This window comes from Syngnathus floridae, chromosome 17 (assembly GCF_059516105.1).
Source record: "Syngnathus floridae isolate MCC-2025c chromosome 17, RoL_Sflo_1.0, whole genome shotgun sequence".
In the NCBI taxonomy this organism is placed as follows: Eukaryota; Metazoa; Chordata; class Actinopteri; order Syngnathiformes; family Syngnathidae; genus Syngnathus; species Syngnathus floridae.
Window position 1 is genome coordinate 12,776,150 of NC_142429.1, and position 23,807 is coordinate 12,799,956.

At 47.7% G+C, this 23,807-nt stretch overlaps 2 protein-coding genes across 15 annotated transcripts in view; one reads left to right on the plus strand and one right to left on the minus strand.

Moving 5' to 3' along the window:
• Window positions 1-23,807, plus strand: part of LOC148384720 (rho-related GTP-binding protein RhoN-like) — a 35,329-nt gene that overhangs the window by 3,997 nt on the left and 7,525 nt on the right. For 8 of the 14 annotated variants that reach the window (XM_088356603.1, XM_088356604.1, XM_088356605.1 and 5 more), the window contains exons 1-2: window positions 19,227-20,779; window positions 21,054-21,141. In XM_088356603.1, the coding sequence (XP_088212729.1) occupies window positions 20,678-20,779; window positions 21,054-21,141 (190 nt within the window). In that variant the 5' untranslated portion in view covers window positions 19,227-20,677. The other 6 variants (XM_088356610.1, XM_088356612.1, XM_088356608.1 and 3 more) reach the window with 6 other exon arrangements.
• Window positions 32-18,554, minus strand: LOC148384721 (NADPH-dependent quinone oxidoreductase VAT1-like). The gene is made up of 6 exons (XM_088356592.1): window positions 17,883-18,554; window positions 12,488-12,695; window positions 5,687-5,857; window positions 5,454-5,543; window positions 4,872-5,113; window positions 32-3,865 (listed from the first exon to the last, which is right to left on the minus strand). Exons 1-6 carry the CDS (start codon window positions 18,312-18,314, stop codon window positions 3,608-3,610), a joined length of 1,401 nt encoding a protein of 466 aa, XP_088212718.1. The 5' UTR covers window positions 18,315-18,554; the 3' UTR covers window positions 32-3,607.

Genomic DNA, 23,807 nt, shown 5'->3' on the forward strand with positions numbered 1-23,807 from the left:
TTTCCCCAGTTGAGCCCGCAAAGCTAGCAAAAATGAGTAAGAATTTATTTTGAAAAATATACAAAATTTGGGCGATTCTCTCCCAATTACATCCGTCGGTGCACCTGTGCCTCTTGATACAGGTTAATTCAGGTCAAGACGCTCGTCCCGGTCACGTGACATGTCACCCATGCCGATCCCGCGAAGCAAGCAAAAATGAGCAAGAAACAGAGATGTTTGGAAAGCTTCTTCGGAAAGGAGAACAAGCCCAATGAAGAGACGGAAGAAGAAGAGGCTACGACTTCTAAGAAAAGGAAAGCTGAATTTTAAAGGACATGGTGACTCTGTCGTACCAAGCCCACTCTGGATAATATGTGGCGACAGGCTAGCTAACGAGGCAATGAAGCATTCAAAACTGTTTCGGCACATGGAGACCAAGCATCCTGCATCAGAAGACAAACCTTTGGAATTTTTGGAAAGAAAAAAACGTGAACAACAGCACACTTCGGGTGTGATTGTCTCCGATTACGCCTAGATGACACCGGCGGCTCGTTCTGAGAAACAAGCTCAGTGCTCCCGCTAATTCAACGTAATGGTGAGTTTTATTTTCTATTACTTTTTATGCCAGTCGTATCATTTTATTTCACCGAGTTGATATACGTGTTTATTATAAATGTGGTATTTGTTTCTATAAATGTATTATTTATTTATTTATTTATTTATTTATTTATATAAAGGCCGGTCCGCGAGAATATTTCTGACACGTAACGGGTCCGTGGCGCAAAAAAGGTTGGGGACCACTGTTCTACTAAACTGAGGATACAAGAATAATGGCATTTAAGTGGCCTGAGACGTTTGGGCACAGTATTATAAATTGAGACATAAAGTTTCCCCTTTCCAGACACTAGCTAGTTTCTCTTTTTCAACATCTCACTCGCCGCCACACAAGCTGATGCAATTAAGAAAGCGGGGAAGTAACTCGTACGTCACGTATGCTTGGCATTGAAGTGTAAAAATGAACGGCGTCCAGCTCCTTTTCACTGCGACGTGATTGTAAACACGTGGACGGACGGGGTCACGGCGGACCGCATACGGGAGCTGGTAGAGCACAGTGAAAAGGATCTTTCTGTCCAGTTAGTTAAGGGACGCGTTGAGGTAAACTGTGTGCAAGGAAGGAGGAGGAGGAGGAGGCACAGTGCGGGCCCACAAGCTAGCTCGAGCGACAAACTGACAATCAAAAGCTTGGGGGCGGGGCCAATCAAAATAACAACAACCCTCTCTCGGTGCACATATTTGGGATATTTGTCAGACGCTCTGTCAATTTTGATGAGCATGAAAACCCACCCAAAACCACACTTATCGTCAGCATGTGTATATATTTTTTTTCTATGCGCTGTAAATATTCAAAGCATTGACAAGCGGAATATACATTGTCATTTGGCACACGTGGTTCGGACACAAAAGACACAGCTTGATAATAAAAAGGCTCCCTACGTTGGGGAGTGTTTTTTTTTTGTTGGTTTTTAGCGGGAGCGTCGGTTTCGTCACACATGGCACTTGGAACAGAAGCACCATGCACAGGTTCACAAAGGTCGCCCAACAGATTAGAACAAAACGCACACACACAAAACAATCATAATCTCAAGCGGAGGTGGACAGAATGCACGGGTCCACACTCTGCTCGCACTCCAGCCCACTGGGGGGCGCCACACGCAATCTGGCGAGTGGATGGGGCTGGGGTGCGAGCGCCTTGCTTGTAAGTGCATTAGGATTAGCAAACAGAGTGCAAAACATACAAAACAGCACTTTGTCCTCGTGGTTCGGGCCTTGAATGAGGGGGGCGGGCCTGGGTTGAGGATATCGATGGATTCGGAGGTTAGGTCATGGAAAATGATGACCCGAGGACAAATGCATACGCACGCGCACACATACAATGGCACACAGCACATGAGGGAGAGCCCTCATGCTTAACACAACATATTTTTTTCTAATACATGTTTTTTTTTTTTTTTTACATTTATGAACAAATTCACCAGTTGCCATCTCGGGGGCGCCTACACACACACACACGCAGGCAGGCAGGCAGGCAGGCAGGCAGAAGGACGGCAAGAGTTAAAACTGAAAAATACAACTGCCGGTTTCAGGAGGGAAAAGGCACAACAACCATAACAAAAAAAAAGGAACTCGAAAGCAAACAGGAAAGGTAAAATACTTCTTTGGATCGCGTAGAATTGTTTAATCGCGTCAAAGTAATCGAGTCAAACTTACATCAACTATGGCAAGTTAAATCCTCTCAGTCAATACGACCCGATACTGGCATAGAAATGGTAGTTCGGGAAATTCAGGAAAAAAAAAAAATCACCCATCTTTCGCAGAGCAAAAAATCGATTGATTGATTTTTAACATTCAAGGGAAATGTATTAAAAAGCCCTCGTTGGGGCCTTCTAAAAAAACATTTAGTTTAACAGGATACATTGTTTTCTCCAGAATTTGGTGAGATGCTATGTGAAACTCCCACATGGCTATTTAGTAATAAGATCAAGATTCCAAACTTGTGACTGATTGACTTGGATTGTGATTCGATTTTGATAGCCCCAAAACATGCATTTCAACCTGGATAGCGTTTTTGTCAAATTTAATGGCTTCTTCAGTATGTTCAAGATTTAAACGAAGCGCATATACAATGTTCTTTTTACGACGAGCCCTTATTATTAATGTGACAGTGAGCTCGAAGTAGCCAAACGACCACTAGGCGGCAGCATGCCCTCTATTTAGCCACAACTTGCGCCTAGAAAAATTGTCAATACTAGCTAGGCTTTATCGTAGAATTCTTTTTTTTTTTTAAATACTTGAATTGGAAGCGAGGCATGGTGTTACATTGTTGGCACGCATGGAGGGGGGGAATGTGTGGGGAAGGATAGTGGCATTCTCTTGACAAGCCCGGCCCGGCCCGGCCCGGCGCCTGTTGCTATGCCGACCACGGAGAAGGAACGGGAAGAAGAGAGGGATAGAGGCTTGTACTGGAACACCCCCGCCCGTCCTTTTGCTTGGGTTGGAGTGACGGGCAGGACTTTCTGAAAAGGAGCGAGAAGGAGGCTTTGGCGTGACAGTGCTTCTTTCAGCCTGTGGTCGTCAGCAGTTGGGGGGGGGAGAGAGAGAGAGAGAGACCCCCCGCGCCCCTCTTCTTCCCACTGCCCAATTCATTTTATACACAGAGAGGCTCTTTATGAGGGACTATTATTAACTGTGGAGCGCTTTCAAATTAGCAGTGGATACTTGTTGATGCTGTCTTGAGCGTCAGCCAATCAGAGAGCTCGCTGACTCATCTGAGTGACATAACTGGAGGAAGGATGGGTGGGTGCGGTCGGTTCGTCTTGCTCGTCTTTGTGCCTGCTGTGGGCGAGCGAGGTTGATGACAGTAAGAAGGGGGTGGGTGTGTGTGGGGGGGGGGGGGCAGGTAACAACAATTTAGCCCACTGGTGGCCATAGTGGGGGGAGGGTGGGTGCAGAAAAAAAATCAGTCCGATTTTTATGGCCAAGCAGGAGTAAAAGAGATGTTGATGGGAATGAGATTGGTGTCATCTCCCCACCCTCCTCCCACCGCAAACGGATCAATCTGCACCCCCCTTCACTTCTCCTCCTTCTTGGCCTCCTCCTTCTTCTCCTCCTCTTCCTTCTTGGCCTCCTCTTTCTTCTTCTCCTCCTTCTTGCCATCATCCTTCTTCTTGTCATCTTTCTTCTTGTCCTCCTTCTTCTTGTCCTCTTTCTTCTTGTCTACCGCCGCCGGCGCCTCCTCCTTCTTCTCCTCCTCGGGCATGGGCTCCGTGATGAGGACCACCTTGCCGATGTTGTTCCTCTCTTGCATCTTTCGCATGGCGTCGCCCACCTGCAGAGGGAAAGGAAGGTTTTTTTTTTTTAAAAAAACATGGCATTGGCTATCACGCCGATGCTATGTCATTAGGAGTCACGCTTGAGATTCATAAGCCAACAGGAAAGAGGTCAAAGTTGCGCTCGCATCGTGCGCGATGTCACTCGTTGCGCACGGACACCGCCTCTTGGCGCTTCCTCTCGTTATTGGTGGCGCGAGGCGAGTGGACCACCTATCGACCGGCGCCACGGCAACGGGGGCCATCTCCTAGCAACCTAAAGCTCTGATGACTTCCACACACCATGGGAAATGGAGGGAGAGCGGGAGGAGGGGATGGAGAACTACCGGCGGCGCTCGGAGAACAATCCTTCTCGGGATGTGATTGAAGCGCCTTTCCAAATATTAGCTACGCCATCAAAACAGAGCATTATTATCAGACGTTGGGGTGCACCAAATGCGTTGCCGTTTGGATTATTGGAAAGTAACTGATAAGAGGCTTTGATTCAAGGCGTTGTCTTGTGAAGAACTTGACCACCTTTTTTTTCTCCCCCTCTCATCCTCATCCCTGTCTCTTGCTTCTGGGACTCCGCCCTAAGCCAGACGCGTGCGTGCAGACGACAGAATGTTGCCATGACAACTAGAGAGGCGGGAGGAGAAGCAGGGAATAGGAGGAAAAATGGAGGGAGGGAGTCTGTGATAGATGGAGAGGCAGAGAAATGGCCGAGGAGAAGAATGGATGAACAGTAGGAGCGTGTGGAGGATCTGAATGCTGATCAACTGTCACAGGCCTGTTTTGTCACGCGCTCATAATCTGCTTTTGGGCAGCTTTGGCAACATGGTCAGTCTGCCTGCCTGCCTGCCTGCCTGCCACCGTCTGGCCCACCCGGTCTGAGGCATTGGCCTTTTTGTGGACCTCTCCCAACCACCATTTGATGGACCCCCGCTAGCGAGCTACTCTTAACTGTACCGGAGAACTTCACGGGGACGTGAATCGCACTCGTGCCGGCCGGCCGGTTCACTTCACCTGCTCCAGGTGCCAGGTGGAGTCGATGCGGGGCTTGACCTTGCCCTGCTTGTAGAGGTCCAGGACGGTGTGGAGCGCCTGGCCGATCAGCTCCGTCTCGCCGTCCAGGTAGCCCAGGTGGAAGCCACACACAGACTTGTTGCTCTGGATCAGGTTGAGTGTGTGGATGGAGAACTGGTGGTACCAATTCTTGGCCACGGCCAGCAAGTTCTTCTTCTGGCCCGCCAGCATGTTAGCGGCACCTGGAAAAGAAACGTTTGCTCCCGTCACAAATTCTTCCAAGTTTGCAGTACATAGAACGTGCTCCATTGTTTGCTTCTGCATAGTTTCGATAAGACGGAAAAGAGAGGGTTCCAGGATGAATGGGTGAGGGTGGGAGGCCGCATGCAAAGATTCTTCTGCTCCGTGGAGAAGCCCGAGCCCTGTTCTCCGTGCGTGCCGTCCTTGCCTGCCCGCTCGCCCACCCCCACAGGGATGGCCATAGAGGCTCTTTTGTGTTGATCCCAAAGAAATCACCTTGCTTGCTCGCAAATAAAAGTACGATGACATTTTGCCCAACTATTTTGCATTGGCTTTACTGACCATAGGTGATAAGTTTGCCCATTGGTTTAAGCAGGTTGTAGGCTTTGTGGGTGTCTGATCCTCCAAGAGGGTCCAATACGATGTCCAGTCCTGTGCGGGTGACAAAATAAAGCGCTTCTTATGGCGGTCAAAATCGGAGTGTGACCAGCGTGCTGTATTTAAAGGGAATAGAAAGAGTTGTACGCTTTGGCCTGATTGTTGTCGGAGCAGGTGTTTCTCCGCCGCCATCTCACCTTTGGGGCTGATCTTGCGCACCTCCTCCACATAGTCCTTGGTACGGTAGTCGATGGGATGCGTGACGCCGGCCTGAGCGATGGCCTCGTGCTTGCTGGCCGACGCCGTGCCGAACACGGTGACGTCCTTCACTGTTTTGCACAGCTGTGTGGCGGCCGTGCCCACGCCGCCTTGCCAACAGAAAGGCGCCAATTAGCGTAGCGTAGCGTAGCGGTCAAGACGGCATTCAACCAGGCTCATTTCAAGGAGACAAGCAACAGAGTGTGTTATAATTGTCGAGCCTTTCTTGTATTACTACTGACTGAGAATATCTGTCCTTTAACAGCCGAGCAGCATATGACATTTAAGACTAACAGAATCAACCCCATTTGCGTGATTCATTGTTTTGAACAAGCTAGCCCCATTTTGTTTTGCGCTCGCAGGTATGCAAAGATCCTATCGAGACACAATCACATTAGCCAGCCTGACACGGCACACAGTGAGACGGCCGAAGGATGCATGGCTTGCTTTTGTTTTGGGCCTCATTCAAGGAATCCCGCGTGTCTGCCGCAAAAAAACCATGTGGCACATTTGAAGAGGATAGCTGCGTTTTGTTTGAAAGCCGCGTTTGCTTGCCCAGAAGTAATAGGTTACTGATAAGCGCGAGCCGGACTGGAAAGGGCTTGAAGTGAAAGGCATCCATCCGTAAAGGTCATTCGTACCCGACCCCGTCGAGCTTGGCTCATCTTCGTATCTGATGGCACAAAACCTTTGAAAGAGCAGACCGTTTTGACAGTGGTGTGTGTGGTTGTTGAAAGGGAATACTGGATATCAGCGTCTTATTGCAAATGATACTTTTTGGGGGGGCTGTTCTCCCAACGGGACCGACCTAGTGTCTTATTGCAAACGATACTCTTTTGGGGGGGCTGTTCTCCTAACGGTACTAACCTAGCGTGCATGAATTGCGCTCTAAAAATACGTTTCACGATGATATCGTGGCATTACCACCACAGAGGTGGGAGAGAAAAAGTGGCGTACGAGAGCGGCATAGTGGCTCTGCTCTCGTTCTCTGTGGTGCAAGCAACCAAAAAGGAGAAAAAGTGTTGCCAGGGAAACGCGTGTCAAATGAGCGAGCCAAAGGAGACATTTTGTTTCATGTGTAGCCACAAATGTTGTTAGATGACAAATGACTGTCAGTGTACAGTACGTGGCCATTGTTTGGACGAACTACGAAGGGCAATTTAATACACAAAGAATGATCCAAGCCATCATTTTTGATTCATTTCGGAATTTAGGATCAATAACGTCTGATACTACAAGTACTGTACGGTGGAGCGTTACAAAGAATTCCTCCTATCTTAACCGCTGCGTAAACAGTCGCTCCACGTTGGCGCGAAACAAAACGTGACCTTCCGCGCAGACTTTAAATCAGCGCCGGGACGACAGCTGAACAAAACAAGCGCATGTCGAGCCATCAGATAACTTTGTACAACGTAAACAAGCTTCCAGACAGCGGAAGACCCAGAAGGTACCTGTCCGCTGTGCCCCCCACAGCCCCCCCCCCCTTTTTTTCCCTCACAAGACCCGCCCGGGACGCTTGCCAGGGGCCTCCTCGTGCACTTTTAACTGCCTCGGTGCACACATCACAGTTTCGTTTGGGCAAGCATGTAAAGTAACGTAAGGTTCGAGTAAGTCCACCTGCGTTTTTCTCCTAGCTACCTAGCTACCCCCAAGCCTAAATCAAACAAGCCAGAGCCTCAAAATGTCGCCCTAACTCAAGCCGAGAGCCACCGCTAAGTGTGAGACGACAGCCTAAGCGAATTCCTGCCGCTAATCGCATTGGTTCTCTTCAAATCAAATTGAAACGTTTACATTTGTTGTCGTCCACGCATTGAGTGTGTTTTCCCCTTCGTCACAGCAGGCTTTTTTGTCCCTCCAGCACTCTGACAAAAACACAGAGGAATCCACCAGGACAGGACAGGACAGGACAGGACAGCGTTGTTATAGTCGCAGCCCGACAACAGTCCACGTCGCTATCAAATTCTTGTCGCTAGACGACATGCGACACCTCGGCATCTTCCTGATAAAAAAAACCCCACAATGCCTTCATTTATATTCCCATATTTAACGATAGATGACATGATTTTTATCCGTGTGCTTTTAAGAGAAATAGGTACTACATTGATCCAGAAATGTAGCGTACACATTTCCGCATCTTAAAGTTGATTCGCGATATCGACGCCTCGCTGAAAATGTTTGCGAGCTGAGCCGTAACAGACGACTTTGGCCGTGTCACTTCCTCTACATCTAGTTCCATTTTGACTTGAGGAACTTACACAAGCAGCCATTTTCTGGCTGCAGCCTACCAAAGAATGCAAAAAGCCAAAAAAAGAAAACATCTCTCAACGAGCAACACGGGCCGTGCGACAACTTCGACAAAGCCTTTTATTTCTTCTCGTGCGGTTCGGATGGCACCATGATGAGAGCTTGTTTGTCAACGTGCACCCTTTGCACAGCTCTTACTCTGCATTATGTAACCTTGGTATTTTTGTGGGCTGCGCCGGCAAAGCTTGGAGAGCAAATGAGCCATCCTCCTCTCTCTCGCTCTGTGAAAATTGTCAGCAGGCAGGCAGGCAGCATGTGGAAGGAGCTAGTTTGAGTGTGCGAAGGCGGGCGGCCCGTAGATTTCCCGAGGAAGGAATGTCACGCCGGTAATTCATACTATCTTGTTTGTAAAACAGCGTGACTATTTATGGAGAGAACGTGCCTGCCGACCCGCCCTAAGAAACACACGTCGAAATCTCTTTCTTATGCGACTGCTATGCGCAAAAACGCGTCCAAATGACAGAAACGGTTGGAAACTCCGACCATGTAATCAGGAAATGTTGGTAACGCCACCGACTAGTGGCCTGGCATGCATACTGTTACTTTTCAATTTGCGGAAAAAGCCGTGACAGTTGAAATGACTAAAAGACACTCGCAGGTGTCCTTAACACGCGTCAGAGACACCTGCAAAATGTGGTGGTGGTGGTGGGGGGGGGGGCTTGCTTGGTGCACGAATGAGAGCGCCAGCATGACAGGAGCGTTAGTTCAGAGGTCGCCCTGGTTTCCCTTGGCTTATCCATGCCAGACTTCACCCCCAACGACTCCCCGCTTTGCTTGCCGGTCACAGCGAATTAGCCCAGCGTTGCAGAAAGTCGCACCGAGGCTTTTTACCGAAGCCCTCGGGTGCCTTGTCCACGTGAGCCACATTGTTATTTGCTAAAGAACGGATGACAAATACGGGTAGCGTACAATAGATAAATGGTGGAAAATGAGTTGATTTATGACCAAAAACAAATGTGTCATTCTTCATTCCCATCAGCCAAACAAAAGCTAATACGCCTCAAGCCTGCACACGATTTAAACATCCAAACAAAGACTCTGATTCATGATGGCCTTCCTAAAATATAAAAGGAATGGAAAGGCTACAAAACCTCGTGTTGAATGACAAAAAACTTTCATTGTACTTAATCATGACATAGTTTTCATTTCGACATCTCAATTCCTCTTAGCTGATGAGCGCGCGCCATTCCTCACAGATGACAAACAATAGATCTGTGAGGACTGTTTTGTACTACCTGATCACATGTGCTGCTGCACCATTTGTGTTCAATTCATTGCTTCAAGGCTCATAGCAGCAGCAGCAGCAGCGGCAGCAGCAGCAGCACCACCACCACCACCACCACCAGGTTAACACTGTCACTTCGAATGTCTCTTTTACTGTAGCACGATACTAAGGCCAACTACCGGAGACTTTCCCTGCGCGTTTTTACAAACTTGGCCGACAGACCTGATTCCAAGTATCATCCGCTGGCGCGCCGCGTGCATTGTAGCAGCTGCAAGGAAGGCTTCCGACTCGGCGACTGGCGCCGGAACTAGAAAGCTTTACAGCCGGTGTAGATTGATAACATGTGCGAGTGTTGGTCGACGATCAAAAAAAGTGGTGTAACGTCATCATTGGACTGTATGCAGGAATGCGTAGTGTGGGTGGGTGTGGCTGGCGCTGTAGCGGATGCCAGGCCAAAGGGTTCGCTAACGCCGAGCTCCGGTTCAGGGAGAGGTCAGAGAGGAAAGGACGGTCACGGCGGACGGCTCTCGCAAATGTCAGCGGACCCGACTGCACCCAAATTCCCTCCGGGGGCTGACACAAGAGGGTTAGTGAGCATACGTTACGCCAACTACGGATATGGCGAAGGTCGTGCCGGGGGGAGCGGAGTGGAGGAGGATGCAGATGTGCGCGACGGCAGGGAAGAAAGGCACGGCGGGAGGAAATACAACAAGCTATTGTTTGGGCGGCGGCGGCACGAGGGCCACGACAGAGGCAGCTGTTGACACGAGATGCTTTCGCGGGTCATGTGACCAGGACGGGCTTAGACCGTTTTCCTTGTTAAAGAGCAACAGGTTGTACAAAGAACTTAAGCATCCCTTCTACTAAGCCGCTCCAAACACTGTATTTTTGCCACAACCTTTAGAATTACAATAATAAACCAAAACCACGCTGGTACTGTAAACATTTAGAGAGGTAGTCTTTCTGACTTGTTTCATAGTGAGCTAGCATTTGCACTTGCAGAAGGTGGCCGTAGCCATCCACTTAGCGAGTAGCTGCTAAGTTTCCTACCTGCATTGTTAGCATGCTTTCGCTTACAGCATGATGCATGAAGTAATCAAACCAGAACATTTGTGTCACATCTTGGAGTTCTGCAGTCTCCACAAAAGCTAAATCACAGTTTTTTCGTGTGTATTGAATGGTTATGGAACATCTCGCAGAACAGTACTCCGATTATAAATCTCAATGTCGGGACGGGTGGGCCTTCACTTTTGTGACCTCAATGATGCATTGTGAGTCTGCGTGTGTCACCACAACTTCATTATTTTGCATCCTGCCACCACCCAAGTTGATAGGGCAGGCAGGAATGCAGAGTCGCACAGACATGCCGTCGCTGTTTATTTGGCAGCTTTCACTTTCAGGCAGTTAGCGGATGGCGCTAAACAAGTAGCCCTCATCGCGCAGACAGATGATACCAAATGAAATGTTGCAAATATTTTTGCCCAATAATTATTGCTACCGTACCCACACGGCCGCACGCATTAATTCAATTAATGATCAGAAAACTAGGTAGGGTGTAATTCTCTCAGTGATGGATCAAGGAAAAAAAAAACGGCCTCCGTCGGCCGGCGGTGCAGCCTGTCACCGCCGATACCTTTAATCTCTCTGATCAGAGAACATCAGGAACAGTTTTTGACAGGTTCAGCTGGTGAGCCCTCCCACTGCCTCGCAACCGGAGGCACCGTGAGAGTCCACTGCTATGTGGATCCCACACGCTGCCATAAGTGCAAGACTAGTAGCGCACTTAGAGACGTAAAACCACTACAAAAAAATCAAAACATTGCCTTTAGTCACATAAGTCTAAAACGCATGTGATTTTGAGAGAAAGAAGAAAAAAAAAATAGTCCTAACAGTTAAAACAGTAAACATTGCCAAATAAAAAACATCAACTTGTTTGCTATGCTAATGCTACCTAGTATGTATGTAGCATGCTATGCTGTGTATCGCCAGTGCTGCTATTTTGTTGAAGCTAGTTTTAAAGACGAGGTGGGGCATTAGTGAAGTGATGCTATGTTCAAATCTTGCTAGCAGTATTAACACTCCCTTCACTTGTGAAATTGAGATTCCACTGGCTGATGTACTATTTGTCATGACAGCTGGCGTCCCAGCCCGCCTTGAGACACGATCCCGTCGCCCAATGTCCCTGCATGGGAAAAGCCCATTTCCACACCATTGTCGTCAAACCCTTCGAATGGCCGTATGGCTTTCCCAGGGACGCGAGCGAGCCGTCGGCCGCATGCGAACATTTGGCCTCGGCCCGTCTCCCAGGAAAGCACGCCGGCCGCATTGCTTTCTACTTTAAAGTGAATACACCTGGGCAGCAGCGAAGCAGCTCGGATTTCATTCCCGGTCTCGCTTTTCATTCCACGTACGCCCACACGTTGTCCCTAAAGCTTCTGGATCATGTTCTTGCTCCGGCTCCCTGAGCACAGTCAGAGGAAAATTCTACAGATGGGCTAAGTAATGTCTTTTTCTGCTCTCCAGCTGCCCGGTGCAAAATTGAATGTTCTCATTGGACTTGCTGCTTTCTGCCCCAAAACAGGTGTGAGCACTTCCGCTAGCCCCAAAAGCAGCTTTCTCCCAGCCTTAAAGCTCCACCAGGGGCGATCCTAATGGAACACATGGAATTTGGTGGATTCCAATATTTGCGTCAACAAGGTGCTGATGTGGCAATCCCACGGCTTGACTCAATGGAGGCACAGTAGAACTAGCTGTTTGGCTAGTTTGCTGCCAAAAACTGACGTCCATAGAAAACCCAACCTACCCTCTTCAAAAAAAAAAAAAAAAAAAAAAGGTTAGCGATGGGGAGCAGAGCAGCAATGCCATCTTTTTGGAAAATCAATAAAATAGTATAAAAAAGTATTATTGATTATGTACAAATATTGTCACAAGACTGCCATCACATGCCGGCAGGGCTCATAAATGTCAACGTATTTAGTCGCGGTTGGCTTTCAAAACTTGTTTCGGAAACGCTTCGTCTCAGCCTCGTGCTTCGCTGTTACGCTTTTTACTTGTTTGTATCTCTCAGGAAAACACAACAACCTTTTTTTTTTTTTTGCTATTTTCCAGCTAAACTTATCAAAATGGCTATAAGATGGCAAAAGTCATTGACAGTGTTGTGAATGTTCCGTAATTGTAACTGAAGTCCTTCGACGTTGCATCTTTTGCGTACCTGCAGCCGAGTGGACGAGGACGCTCTGGTTGGGCCGCAGGTGACCAAAGTCAAACAGCATCATGTAAGCGGTGATGTAGTTGACCGGTACGGCGGCGGCCTCCTCGAAGCTCATCCCCTCCGGCATGAGGAAGGTGTGGTCGGCCGCCACCACCACCACCTCCTGCCACAGGCCGAAGCGATTCAGCACCATCACCTTGTCGCCCACCTGGGAAACCATGACAGGTACGTGAATGGTTTGGAGCAAAAGTATTCGCTTGGGCAAACCCTTGAGTTTTAACCAGGCCCGCCCACCCGCAATTCGTCCGCTCCGCTTTCCGTTCCGATTGATTTATTTGCCTGGGTTCACTTGGAATCAGCGCGATTGGCAGGACGGCTTCCAAGCGTTAGCGCCGGCCGCTGACATGGCAGCCTGTTTTGACTATTAAGAACAGACTTTATGGACGCGGCGTGGAGGTGACACGCTCTTTATTGATGAAGTTGGAAGCAGCGTGACCAAGATTGACAGGGAGCCACGGTTCCGTTTTCGACCTGAAAAAGCAAAGATGGCTCTGGGCACATTTTTTTGTTTCGAACAGCCTTTTTGACAGGGTCTGGATCCTGTCCCCTGTGGGTGTTGTGTTTTTTTTTATTTTTTCTTAAATCAGCTGCCTAGCCTTGAAGGCCTTGCTTGGTCGGCGCAAAGAATGAAAAACAAAGACTGCTCTTGATTGTTGTTTTGCGGTGAGATGAAGAAAACAAGGGAAAGAAAGTAAACAAAGTAGCACCGAATGGTGAAACGTCCAGCAGAATAGTCATGGATCTTTTTGAGGACCACCCTAACTGAACTCGGGCACAACAACATGTGACAAGACGGAAGTCAAAGCAATTGAATTTGGCCCATCCTGAGATTGGCAAGTTCATAGAGCTTTTCCTTTTTAGTTGTCGTCAAAGCAGGATTCTCCAGTGAGTGCGCAAGCAGCCTTTGCTGTAAACTTCCCCGCCGCGCCGCCACGACAACGTCCGATCAGGAAGAGGACGCAGGAAACGCAGACAACTGCGGCTTTCTGGCCTTCTTCCTGTTTTCTTCTTAATTTTATAAAAGACTCTCTCACTTTTTCTCTTCCCTTCTTTCTCTTTCACTTCCCGACCCCAGAACAACTTTCGATCGTTTTCCTTCCCCCTTCAGGTCCCTCCTCCCGTCTTTGGATTTCTTCATCCCAGACTGTCTCCTTCTCAAAGACTTTGTCGTCCCCGTCAAGCAGACAGGACGACAGGACCCCCCCCCCCCCGCAACGCCCGGCCCCCTCTAAGGGTCCGGAGGGAGCCGTGCGCCTTTCTGTCGATGGGCTTCAATAAGAGACAGTTCTCCTCTTTCTTCCTTCTCCTTACAAATAATGCTTTTTCCTTTCTTTGTTTGCCGTCAGGCCTGCCGCTTCACTTAGTAGAACAATGTTACACAGCGGTCGTTGTGTTGACGGCATTTACGGGAGAACGACATGACTCACGCGGCCATTTCAGCGCTTTTCTTCTTCCGTGCCCACGTACAGCACGTGAGGAGCACTCAAAAGTGAGACAGCCTTGTGACACTTGCTTGCAACACACATTTCTGGGCATCCAGCACAGTCACTGTCGAGGTCAAAAAAGTTTGCCGCATACGCATTCATCAAATGGTGATTCAATTTGAGATGGTACACAGGTCAGCGGCTTGTTGGCTGATGTGCTCAGCAGAAAAGCATAGGAGCAAGATTTTAAATGTATTTAGCAATGTTTTTCTGCACTTTTTTAATGGAACCATTTTTGGGTCAAACCAGTGTAAGAGGCTGATTTTTAAAACATTTTTATTTAAACTTTTCCCGCAAGGCATGCGCAGATATTGTCTAGATTTTTCACCAGGGCGCATGTGCTTGAAATCATGAGTGAATCTTGTTGCAGTGCTGCATCCTAAGATGTAACATACACAATGAGGTGCCACGCCCTGTTTGCATGCAGCCGCTACGTGCAACGCCGCGCTGCGCCGCGCCACGCCGCGCCACGCCGCTCCTTTGCTTTTGACTGATTTGATTATGCAAATATAACAGCGTTACACTTCAGTTATTTTCAGCTTATGCAAAGTAAATACGACTGGGACGGCGTATGGACAAAGATGAGCGGGGTATTGGAAGTGACAAGGGGGAGGAAGATGGAGAGGTCTTTGTAGAAAAGAATGGGGATTTTAGATAAAAGGGAGGGCTGGAGGAAATACCACAATGACAATGCGAGCCAGGGCTAATTGAGAACATATGGGTCAGATTCGACCGAAACTCGCAAAGGGCTCGCGCGGCGTGTGGATGGAAAAAAAAAAAAAAAAGGAGAATAAAAAGTGCTGATGCGCTGCGTCACGAGAGTTTCGATGTGATTTGTTATTCCCCCCACCCCTCGCCCCTTCCTCCTCTTTCCTTGCTTACTCATTGTCACACTATTCCCCCCCAAAAAGGCTCCTTCTTAGCTCATTCTGGATGCCTTCTTTCTAAACTCTAATCAATGGGACCGTTTTTATTTCAAGGTGCTGCTGCACTTGGTGAAATATATAAAGACAAACAAAGAGTTAAGAGAGAGTGCTGCTGCATTCATCACCTTCTCTAAAGTAAAGAGGAATTTCATTTTCAACTCCTTCTTATACATCAATGCGAGTGGCGCTTTGAGCATTTTCTTTTTTTCTTTCACTTCTTCTTTTACTCTAGCAGGCAACCAGCCCACACTGGACTCTTCCACATAACCTCAGCGTGAGGCCGTACGCCACTCACTAATTATTAAGCTGTATTTCCATCAAATAAAGTCCATTGAATTCACTTTGGAAGCGTAAGTTCCAAGGGGGATAGCGATATCGGCGTCATCGCGTGCCAACGCAGTGAAGGCATTGAGGGAAAAAATTCCTCTGACTAAGTGAAAACTCTTCTGCAGTGTCATTTGTGTGGTTATTTTTATTTATTTGTTAGTCGTTCACCTCCTGGAAGTTTGAGGTTGGGAGTCCGTTTATTACACATGTGTTTGCACGTGTGGCCTTACAAAGGCTGTTGCTTTCTGTTACGCTTTCACAACATGTTTTCAATTGCATCCTGCCTCAAATTCTCGCTGTCAGAAAGTCTTTCTAAGATGTGGTTAGCGTTGTGAAAGTTCCTATGGGGACCCAAAATCAAAGCCAGTACTCTCCACAAACTCAAAGAAACAAAAACCAAAAACCCCCCAAAAGCCGCTCAGACCAGACTGACTTTTGCTTTTTTGTTTTTTGTCCCCCCCCTCGGGTGGTCAGCAACATTTGCTCCGCCAAAGTGCCAAAAGATCGCATAGATCTCGTTCCATTAGCTAGATTGCCTTTTAATTCTATAAGCAAGGGCATAGGCGATGACAAGCCGTGGTGTTTGCGTGTTGACCTTTAAATCCAATCTACATGACTGACAATGTGGAAAGAGCACACACTCAAAAGGTTGCGAGTCCTACCGCGGCGTGCGGCTGACCCGTCACCAATTGTAATGCAATTAGTCACCTGTGTCGCCCCCATCCATCATGTTTGATTAGCCCACCATGCCCAATTGGCTTAAAACGTCATCCGGGGATAGACATTTGTGTTATGTTATGTGAAAAAAACAAAACAGAACAAACGAACGAACGAACAAAACGAGTGACTCACTGACAGCTTAAAGGTGGCCTGTTTACGTTTTGCTTTATCTGGCCAAAAATGATGATGATGACAACGACGACTTATCATTATTCGTGTCTTTTTACAGTGCGAGTGACACCTGTTGCCATTGCAAATGCATGTCATCTTCCCAAAATAAGAGTCACATAAATATAACTCAAATGTGGTCAACAACACCAACAAAAGTTAAAGTCGCAGAGCTGGTGGAGTTAAACATGCATATGCTACTTTTAAGGCCCAAACTCACAAGAACGTCACTCTACAAGGTGACGAACAAATTGCACTTAACCTGTAGCTAACAGAACCGCTTTCTGTTGTTGTTGTATTTTTTTAAACGGGCCTCTTATTGAGGTTGATCATGCACAATAACATGTTTCATAGACCGCAAATGGTAATACATTCAAATAAGCATTTGCTTATAAATACAAAATGACAGAAGATGCACAGTAAAGCCATTATGTCCAGTACAGTACCGTACAGTGTCTTATTAGCATACCGGGCAGCCACATGGGTTAACCACGCCCCAGTTGTTCCTCATCAGCTAGCTCTCCAAATAAATAGGCCAATGTACTGTGACGGCTCAACACAAACGATGCTTTTCAACCCATTCGCACACCGAAAGAAGGCAGTGGTACAACATGGATGTAAGTCAATGTCAAACGCTGCCTTCTTCTATGTTTGTGGGGGAAACGCGTGTTTGGCAAATTTGGTTGGAATAATGACGTGTTGGTGAATACAGCGCGGGTGAGCTTGGGTTCTGCTCTGTCTGCTGCGCCTCGCCAGTCTCGGCGCGCAAGCTCTTCGAACAAAAGGCGTCGACAACAACGCGAGCTCCTCCACGGCTGTCAAGTCAGACTGAACCATGGCACTCGGCCTTCAGCGTTTACAAAATAAAACGCCGTCTCGACTTCTTTGAGGCCATTGGACGCCAAACGCCTACCAAAGTGTGCTTTGATGCTATCGCGTGTTGCAACACGTCAAATTGCGCCTAACATCGCTACGCTTTGGCCTAAAACGTGTCGTTTATCATTTGATTTGCTTGACACATGGGCACTATTTTGAAGGGAGCGCGACTCAACTTCCGTTTATCTACCGGAAATCCCTTGTTAACTTGACCTGGCTTTATTTCACGCCTTGGCGCACCTCGCCAAAACGCAATGAAAAAACAACAACAATGTAGATAACACAAATTCAACTTAAACAAAAACGTGTTAATTTAACCCATGCATTTGGCAACTACATTACTTTAACAAGCTAGCGTCGCGTTCGTTGGAAGTTCTGCGAAAGCAAAGTGACACGGATCGTGACAGTGACAAGAGACGTGGGTGGGACGCCCATTCCCCCATTACCCCCAGTCTATTGTTGCCAAATTGGAACCATAATTTCGAGGAGCATTTGAATTCCACGCCAATTTCTCAACTCTCTCACCGAAGCTTCACTTTTGCACCATGTGAAACAACAAGTGTCTCTTTATGCACGATATGCACTTAACGCACCATAAATGTATATATTTTTGGAACAAAAATGTCTTGTTTTTTAGTTTTTTTACTAGGATTCTATCGACAACGTTGCACGGAGTCAATGTATCATTTACTCAAATTATGATCATGTCCTGCAGCGAGCGGCCGGACACGCCCATGAAAAAATCTACAGCATGCACTGTCACGCTGTATTTGATCCACTTGCACGGTCAATTGAAGTATTTGTAAAGGTGGAATTGATGCATTTTGTGCTTACTTTTCTGTCCGTCACCTCCTCCCCGACAGCTTCCACCACCCCGGAGCACTCCATGCCCGGGCTTACTGGCGGGGACGGCAGCCGGTCGTAAAGCCCCTGACGCGCCATCAGGTCGGCGAAGTTGAGCCCGCACGCCTTGACTCGCACCTGAACCTCGGCCGCCTTGAGGGACGGCTTGCCCTTCTTGACTTGCAGCTTGACTTTGTCGTAGCCCCCATAGCCGGTGAGCACCAGGGCGCGATAGGTGAACGCCTCTTCTTCGGGGACCTGTTCGGTGGTTGCCGGGAGAGCTGCGTCCGCTGCAGCCGACGGCGCGTCGGCCGCTGGCTCCGACTCCGTCTTGGGCTCCTCGGTAGCCTTGGAGTCCTGCTTCTGGTCTACTGCATTCTGCTGCTGCTGCTGCTGCTGCACAGGTGCGTCTTCTCCGGACATGTTTGCAAAGATGCTTCGAAAAAGTAGAACACAGTGACTTGTTTTCTTATTTGTTCTATAAAAGAGATGCCTGGACGTGAAGTGGTCTTGCGAAATAAGATAGGTAGGGTCGCACAAAGTCTTTTTTTTTTTTTTTTGCAGCGGTCACTTGGGGGGGAAAAATCGACACAGTGTGCTAACCGGTGAAGAGAGAGACTCGAGTGGTGGCTGTCAACGTCGGGCTCAAGCAGTGAGAGTGAGTGGGACGAGATGGAGGCAGACTGGAAAACACGGAAAGCTGATGAAATTTGCGGATTCCTGCGTGCATGATTGGGTGGATTTGGGTTTGCGATGGGTAGGGCTTGAACGTCAGTCTGCAAAGCATTGTAACAGGCTCGTGGCTTGCAAAAAAATTAAATAAAAAGCCAGTTAAGGACACATTCTGTTGAGATGCCACATTTCTTATATAATAATTAACATCTTGTAAGAAAGAATTACTGAACAGTCATTGTTTTTGTAAGGATAGAATTAGCAACTATAGTACCAAAACGACCTGAAAGACCCCGAAAAGCGTTTAGTTTTTCAACACATCAATCATGTATGAAAATAATTGTTCACAACGTCTAAGGACTTTTGTTTGTGTTAGCAGTATTTTTTGTGTGTCAAATTTATGACATTTTTACTCCACTGGGACTAGAATACAATACAAGGCGACATGTTCGTTGCTGTGATTCACCTTTGCAAGGGCCATAATTAGACAATGGCAAATGGATGGAGCGTTTCTTTTCGTTTCTCTGCAACACTTTTGATTGGCTTGTATCAGAACATTTTACGATCAAATCCTGAAGTCCTTCTCCTTCTTGCTTTCCAGAGGCGAGGCGGAGACACCTTGTGGCCGCAAAGTGCCGCTCATCACTTCTTGTGGAGGTAAACGTCAGCAGTCCCAATCGATATCCCACAAAGGCTGTGAGCTGAAAAGGAATCAGGATGATTGATTGATTGATTGATTGATTGATTGATTGGTGGTCTTTCAGAATTGGCTTTATTGGCCAAGTTTGTGCATGGCAAACAAGGAATTTGACTCCTGTTGATCTCAGCCTCCGTACAACATTTAAGTGTCAAGTCAGTCAAGCATATCACGGTGCTTTTGCCTTCAGAAAGAGGGGAGAGAATCACGGTGACCGTCCTAATCTATTCTTCTGAGGGGATTTTGTAAATTTTAGCTGAGGTTCCCACCGGTGCTTATCCTCTTATTGGTATTTTCTGGCAGTCTGGAAATTTGATGGTACTTTGCTGCCTCCCACTGATCAAACGTGGTACTATGGCAGACATTTTTAAAAATCGTTTATATCGCTAATCCGTTGAAATACATTGATCAAGCTGTCATAATTCGGTGAATGATATATTGATGAGTTTGTGCAGCTGTGACTCTCACTGATGTACGCTGTCAATTGACCAACGCAGTTCAATTATGGCCACAGGAGGGCAGTGTGGCTCTTCAAAAAGGATGCCAAACTTGCACAGTACGTGGTAGTTCTACTTTCCTGGGCTCATTCATTGATTGCTCGAAACCAATCATTCAGCTCCTAGCCTAACTAAAGGCAAGACGAGCTATAAACACACACAAAGCAGTCATCCCGAACCGCTCTGTTTAACGGCCCACTTCATAAAACATACGCCAAGTTTTATAGCTCCATTACTGGCAAGTGTTCAACATACATAATGTGCGCATATTTCTGGGAGGGCTGCAAAGGGGGATTAGTGTTATAGATTTTGTTTCATTTTCTCAAACGAGGTCAGTGAGTCAGTGTTGGCTCAGTTGGGATTATTATTATTATTATTTTTTTTTTTTAAACAAAACGCGATTTATTCCAATTGACTGCCAGGAATGACGTTCATATTTTTAAACAGTATTTTCAATAACCACAGTAATGATAATTTAAAGTTGAGGTTCTTCTGCAATGGAGGATGATGAGGTCAAAATCAACATTCGAACCCTTCTCTTCCGCGTGCGCACCCGGTGGGCGCGGCCTTTCACCTCAAGAGCGCGCGCAACTCCGCCTGTGCGCGTGCACCTTTCCTGCCCTGCCTTGCCTTGCCTTGCCTTGCTTTGCTTTGCTTTGCTTTGCTTTGGTTTGCTCTGCTTTGCTCTACTCTGCTCTGCTTTTCTTTGCTTCTCTAATTGGTGGCCAGTCTGGCCACCGGGCACTTTAAGCGGCAAGTCTGTCAAGCGCACCAGAAGAGCAGCCTTAGCGCGCCGGCTGAGGTGGTGCCGGCCGGTCGGCCGGCCGGAGCGACGCGCTGCTCGGTGGATGTAGTCTTTGCTCTTTTGTTTGTTTGGTGTTGACGGATGTTGGCGAACACCGAGTGCACCTGGGACTGGCATGGAGAGTCAGGGCAGCCGCTGTAAGATTGTGGTGGTGGGCGACGCGCAGTGTGGCAAGACAGCGTTGCTGCACGTTTTCGCCAAAGACTGCTACCCGGAGGTGAGAACCAAAGCTGCTTTCTACTTCGCCCTTTCTTATTTGATCAATCAATGACGACATCTTATCCGGACCTGATCGGACGCGCAACTAAGTAGTAAAGTAACGCTCGTTATCATTTTTAAAGGTTTTGGGTCCAGGGGGCACTTGTAGACGTGTATGTGTGTGTGTGCGTGTCTAAAAAGAAAACTGGCAGTTTGATTGATTTGTGTTAAAGATAGATATCGTAGTGGTTCATTTAGTCCCTGAAACAAATGTGATTTTTGTTTGTTTTCAGACATATGCGCCTACCGTGTTTGAGAACTACACAGCCAGCTTCGAGATCGACAAGCACCGCATTGAGCTGAACATGTGGGACACGTCAGGTGGGTGGGTGAGTGAGTGAGTGAGTGAGTGAGTGAGTGAGTGAGTGAGTGAGTGAGTGAGTGAGTGAGTGAGTGAGTGAGTGAGTGAGTGAGTGAGTGGCTTTTCTGGCATCTGCTGTCCCTCTTCGAAGCTGTTTATGATTTGATGCTTGTGGTCTTTGCCATGGTAGCAGCCTGCTGTCTCTTTGTTTGTTTTGCCCTCCTCTCACGTCTTCCCATGCTCCGGAGGCCAACTCGAGCTTATGTCCACATCAGTATCTTCTTCTGCGCTTCTTGGCCATCTGTCCCCTGAAAATAGAATTCAAAGCAAAATGGCAGACTACCTGTATTTTCCACCAATGACTTTCACATTTCTGGCTAAAATGGCTTTGGACAACTGGCCAGCGTTTAGTTTCAAAGCTCTGGACGGTTCATGGGAAGCAGAGATGCCCAGGCGCGAGGGGGACCGTTAACTGTAAACATTCTCAACTCAAAGCTTTCTTGAGATCCTGAGACGTTGCCTCACGGTCGGCCCGGGAAAGAATGTTGTCGTTTTTGCATTGGCCCCTGAGACCAAATCTCCTTGAGCCTGCCTGCCACTCGGCAGCACCGCGTCTCCCCCCGGGGGCCGTAACTTAACGTGGGAGGGGCTCCTTATCACTCTGGCTAATGACTCGGTGGGAATGTTGTGCTTCTGTGCGCCTTTAAAAGCCCAAAACACCTTCGCTGCCGCCGCCCCTGGTCTTTAATCTTTGCCTCCACAAATATGTGGCCTGTCCACATAAGCGATCCACTTACTGATTCTTACTTTAAAAAGTAACTTTATCCCTGATAGCTTGATCGGGTGTCAAAATGTGACTCGGACGAAAAGTGTTTTTCTGGAACCTTTTTGATTTCCATCCATGTGTATTTGCACTCCCCTTCAAAAATCAATAGGCCACTTGCTTCGATATAGATCCCAAAACGTTTGAAGAGGATTGGATTGTTAATAGCAGACACCCCCGGGCTCCCGTTGTGATCACAAAGCCTTTAGCGATCGTCTGCTTTTCCTCCCTTTCGTGATCTCACATGTCATTAAAGTGCACCCGTCATCGGCCATCGATTGGCTACGTAGCGTTGATTCCTCTTCTCGGATGAGGGCGGGCCAAGCGTTCGGAGGTGTTTATGGAATGAACTTGCGAGCGGTTTTGTGGCATCTTGGTGCTTTTGTGTGTGGACTCTGGTTATTGAAAACCCCCCAACTTCTTTATGGTTACTTTGAAAAGATATTGTGCTTTGGAGGTATTCACTTGTGGTCACCCCCCTGGCCCTCACCTTCTCCGGTCCCGTAGGAAATAAGACACATTTTAGCACATACAGCGCAGCGCGGTGCTCTCTCAACACGCGTCGTGACTGACAACGCTTTCACTTTCGAGCCGATGGCGCCGTGCGAAGGAATCCGTCAGTGATGCTAAACGGAGGTGCCTAGGGCCGGCCCTGCTCAAGGGGAGTACTGATGGTACGCATGCACAGCGTCCACTTTCAAACTTCCCCCTTGCCCTTTGTTATCCATCCGCCTTCTCTCGTTGCAGTAACGAGATTTCCCAGCTATCTGCTCCCGCCGTCACTCGGGTTTACTGCCCACTCGCTCCTGTTCCCGCCGCCCGTGCAAGTGCTTTTGAAGCGGCTAATTTAAGGTAAAACCTTCACCTTCAATCCGCTCGAAAACATCAAAGCGTCTGTCAGTCACGGCAGGGATCCCGAATGCTTCGTTTCACTTGAACATTTTCAAATGGAAGCCCACTTTGTCTGGCACCCTTTTAGCTCCTGTGGATATGTGCCGTGCTTGTAATTGTTTGAATTGCATGTAAGAACGCAACCTACAGGACTGTCTGGAGGCTTTTCGAAAGATTCTTATGAAATTGTGCAGTTAGCGTTGTTTGCTTCGCTTAATGCTGACAAACGATGCAAAACACAATCAGAATGCTAACAGGTAGCATCAATAAATGCGCTTTTACAAGCGACAGATATTTGAGCGCAAACACTGCAGCAACACATTTGACAAATAATATGATGCACACGTAAGCAATAAACGATTACAAAACAATTCATTCCTCCAGACAGGAACAAACCCCCATTCGTGGTCTCAGTGGTGTAGGCGTCACGCCATCCCAGCTCCCCCCCTTCACCCTCCACCTTTCATCCTTCAGCCTCACCTCGCTCACCCCGTGCCACAGCTGCCATCATTTATGGATGACGTTATTTATAAACGAGACCGGATAGACAGACGCTCGCTTCCCCCGCTCACCTGCCGCTTGTGCGGAAGTGAAATTGCTCTGGGAATGTAGCATGGCAACCCCCGAGGGCATCGACGGATTGATAGCGCTGTGATGCGTTGAAAGCAGCCCTTTTAAGCGTCGGCGCGCCCCCACCCTCGTACACACCCGTGATGAAGTAAGTCATTTTAAGGGCAAATCAGAATCAAAGAAAGATTCCTTGATAGCCAATTAAGGCATCATTGCGTTCAGTCATGTCAATGTGCAAACATCTTCTAGCGGGGGTTTTGTTCTGTAGAGTGTAAATGATTCATGTTATTCATTTGAAATCAAATCATTTGACGATTGACATATTGTAGGGCTGCGATATCTATCGAATTTATTGATGAATCGTTTTTTTGGGGTAACACTGATTTTTATTTCACTCCCTCT

Coding starts and splice junctions, on each gene's coding strand:
- LOC148384721 (XM_088356592.1), bottom strand. CDS start 18,314: ATGTCCGGAGAAGACGCACCTGTGCAGCAGCAGCAGCAGCAGCAGAAT. Junction 5,858..12,487: donor CCTCGTCCACTCGGCTGCAG/GTACGCAAAAGA, acceptor TCTGTTGGCAAG/GCGGCGTGGGCACGGCCGCC. Junction 5,544..5,686: donor GCGCAAGATCAGCCCCAAAG/GTGAGATGGCGG, acceptor TCACCCGCACAG/GACTGGACATCGTATTGGAC.